The sequence below is a fragment of the Coregonus clupeaformis genome, unplaced genomic scaffold (genome assembly GCF_020615455.1).
Source record: "Coregonus clupeaformis isolate EN_2021a unplaced genomic scaffold, ASM2061545v1 scaf0036, whole genome shotgun sequence".
In the NCBI taxonomy this organism is placed as follows: domain Eukaryota; kingdom Metazoa; phylum Chordata; class Actinopteri; order Salmoniformes; family Salmonidae; genus Coregonus; species Coregonus clupeaformis.
The window spans coordinates 91,605-95,000 of NW_025533491.1; the positions used below are offsets into that span (position 1 = coordinate 91,605).

Genomic DNA, 3,396 nt, shown 5'->3' on the forward strand with positions numbered 1-3,396 from the left:
TACTAGGAAAGGCGTGCATAGGAAAGGTGTACATGTACTAAGTCTGAATCAGGCCCCTGGAGCAGGCCATTTCATAAACACAGCCAGGATCACATCATATCTACTTATTTATGACGTGCTTGACGTGGCGTTGTCAATACTGAATATGATTCTCAAGTCACATGCATTTTTTTTGTTCAGGTAACTGATACACATGCAGGAAGGAGTGAGGAGTGGTACTCACATGGGTAGTTGGAGATGGTGTCTAGCATTTTCAACAGTGTGCAGTGTTTAGTACAAAAGTTGCCGATTCATTTCTTGCCTGCACGTTTTGAGACATCAAGAATAGTCTAAAATGAAATCGAGCCAAAACGTTGTTCTTAGACATTATAGTTGTAATGACCACCTTATTGAGATACTAAACTGAATATTTTATAATTTTTTACTGATAAACGAATTCATTCGACAATGAGAATGGACAGTATTTTTGTTCACTAACGCAATGAGCCTCGTGCATGGATGGACAATAACCCAATCTGGGTCACTGAAATAAATACCTATTGAGGCGATGGTCACAAAGTAGTAAAATATTGGCGTGACACACTGTCAAAATAAATTAAGGTTTTACTCATCGCTCCTGGAGACAACAACCCAATGATTGGCTTCGGTCACTTTATAATCCGACCAATAGTTAAACAGATATACATGTGATATTTGACATTAATCTAATGGTAACGTTTTGATCCCCCTTTGGGTCAATTCACAGAACAATTCATATTTGTCTCCGACTGATTTGATTAAGATAAAGGGCCCATGCAATTTAGATTGAGGTAAGAGTATTTAAGTAACTGTGGATTCATATGCATTAATTTGTGCATGCATGGATTTACCTATGAAACGCTGTAGTGGGGAGGACCCATGACAACCCTTTGATAAAGTTAGGTTACTAATATAAATAGTTCCATAACATAGGTGTAAGCAGCACGATAGGGGTTGATAGAAATGTTGATGATATATCACAGTCTTTATTATGTTGAGGCTTAATGACATGCACAATCACTACAGCATAGCAAAGAGCGCAGACCAGCGCGTGCACGTTGATTGTTTTAAAATATATATTTGTAGCTTTTTTTCTTCTAATTGAGCTCACACAAAATCACCAACTTTTACGCAAAATCAACTGTTAACTGACTTTAACGCATTACACATACATTTACATATTCGTCATTTAGCAGACGCTCTTATCCAGAGCGACTTACAAATGTATAGCCAGTGGGACAACCACTTTACAATATATATAACAACTTTTTGATTTTTTTTTGGGGGGGGTAGAAGGATTACTTTTATCCTATCCCAGGTATTCCTTACGCATGTGTTGACATACATTTCTACTTTAAAGTAAATAATATGTTGCATATATATTTAGTATGTTTTCAGACATACATTCTTCAACCCACACGTTATAGTTTTTTTTTTGTGGGGGAGCAGCCTCCCTCCTTCCTAAAAAGGGGATGTAATATCATGGGTCTTCACTCCAATTGGTTTAAAAAGAAATGTGTTACGAGTGGAGAGGGAAAACGTTATTAACAATGAACTACCATCGTCTAACATAATAATTTTAAAAAAATGCTAAATACGTTTTGTGATTTCAGGTATAGTCTAACATTGGTGTGGTCACTGGGTTGTTGATTTGATAGCAGTGAATAATCGATAAGATTAACTTTTATGTTTTCGACAGCCGTTTCTTTCACCAGTAGACTGCCCTCTACCTCTCAGAGTATCATTGTAAAGTATAACTCATATTTTAGCAAGTCTTATTTTGGGCTTAAATCTCTGCTTCTCTTGCCCCGTTCTGTGCCGTTGATCAGGCGCCACCTCCCGTTCCCCTGATCCGCTCCCGTTCAGGGTCTCAATCCAACATGGCTCGTGGATGAAATTACCCCGGATCATAACAACAGGTCGGTTCCATGACTTTCCCCCGGGACAATAGACGGTGTCGCCCCTATTCACTAATACACAGAAACCGATCTCGCGACGAAGAGGAGGAAGCGCAGCTAGCGAGGAGGGGTGTTGCGGTGCGGAGGACGTGTAAAATATCTTTCTTTATCTTACCGTATCTTTTATTGGCCTTTGAGTGATGCGTAAAAACTCCCCACCGCGGAAAATTGCTTTTGAGAAAAGGACTAGTCTATGTTTGACAAGATTTTCAGTACTTTGATGCCCACATTTTCTGACTGTGCGTAAGGCTACATTTTATGAATTTCAATGACTTTGTCTTTTCGTAAGTTATGAAGATTTATTTCTCTATTGAATATTAGCGATAGCCTACAACTTTTTTAGAGGGGCAACTTTGCATATATGCCTACTTTCTCTGTCTATTTTAGGTGTTGTTTACATAACAAAACGTGGGTATATTGCTCTTCCATAACTCTTAATAACTCGGTAGAATAATATGACAGCAATACCTTTGGTCTAGGCCTAACGGCTTAACTTTTGGGGTTTAAAGTGCAATAACCTTTGCAATACAACTACATATTTCTCTTCCGAGTGTTGCCTGAGGCTCGGCGCAGGCGCTCTGGCTGCTTGCTGTCACTAAAACAATTTTCTTCACATTGGAAACTGTCACAAGTGACGTCAATCACGGGGCTCTGACCAATTAGAAGGCGGGGTGATTGTTTAGCTCCACGGGCTTCAGCGCCTACCATGAATCTCTATTCACAATCAAAGCCTCCTGCTGCTGCCGACCAACCGAATGCGATTCCATGCAGCCACTGACATAGAATCACAACTTTATATCGGTTTTTTCTATATTTTTGTTTTTTTTCTATATTTTTCATTGCGATTAAAATATATTTGTCATCATCATTATTATTTTGCCTGCTGTCAAGTTATTCTAGAATTACGAGTAATGAGCATGGATGCTTTGGGAAACCATGTGATGGTCCCTAGGATTTCCAAACGGAACACGGCGCTGAGATTAGTTGACTTGGCAGGGGCGCACCACCATCACCATCATCACCACCATACCCCTCAGAGCGTGACAGGCTTCCCGGGGTTCAGCAGCCATCCACACTCAATGGCTCACTCGCACCCTGGGGAGATTACTGCGGAACCCCGCCTGGGGCCGAGTCCATTCGGGCCAGAACACATGGGGCACTCCGCGGCCCTCAAAATCAACCCAGCCCATCATTATCCACACAACCATCACCACCACAATCATCATATGGCAGGCCACAGTGAAGTGGTCTCCAGTCAAACGGGAGCTTTTGGCCCGGTGCATGCAGCGACCGTCCCCTATTCTATGACCCACACGGCCCAGGCGTTGTCCGCAGCCGCAGGTAGGGATTTCCTCATTCGGAGAGATCTGACCGCTCAAGCCATGCCGGTGCTCACCGACCAGAGCCCCGGTTCAAGCTC

At 41.8% G+C, this 3,396-nt stretch overlaps 1 protein-coding gene across 1 annotated transcript in view; it reads left to right on the plus strand.

Moving 5' to 3' along the window:
- The first annotated feature begins 1,357 nt into the window (after nucleotides 1-1,357).
- The window catches only part of LOC121555603 (zinc finger protein ZIC 4-like), a 9,362-nt gene continuing 7,323 nt past the window's right edge, over nucleotides 1,358-3,396 (plus strand). Inside the window, exon 1 of the mRNA XM_041869436.2 lies at nucleotides 1,358-3,396. This exon is cut by the window's right edge and continues 650 nt beyond it. Within this exon, the coding sequence (XP_041725370.2) occupies nucleotides 2,732-3,396 (665 nt within the window). The 5' untranslated portion in view covers nucleotides 1,358-2,731.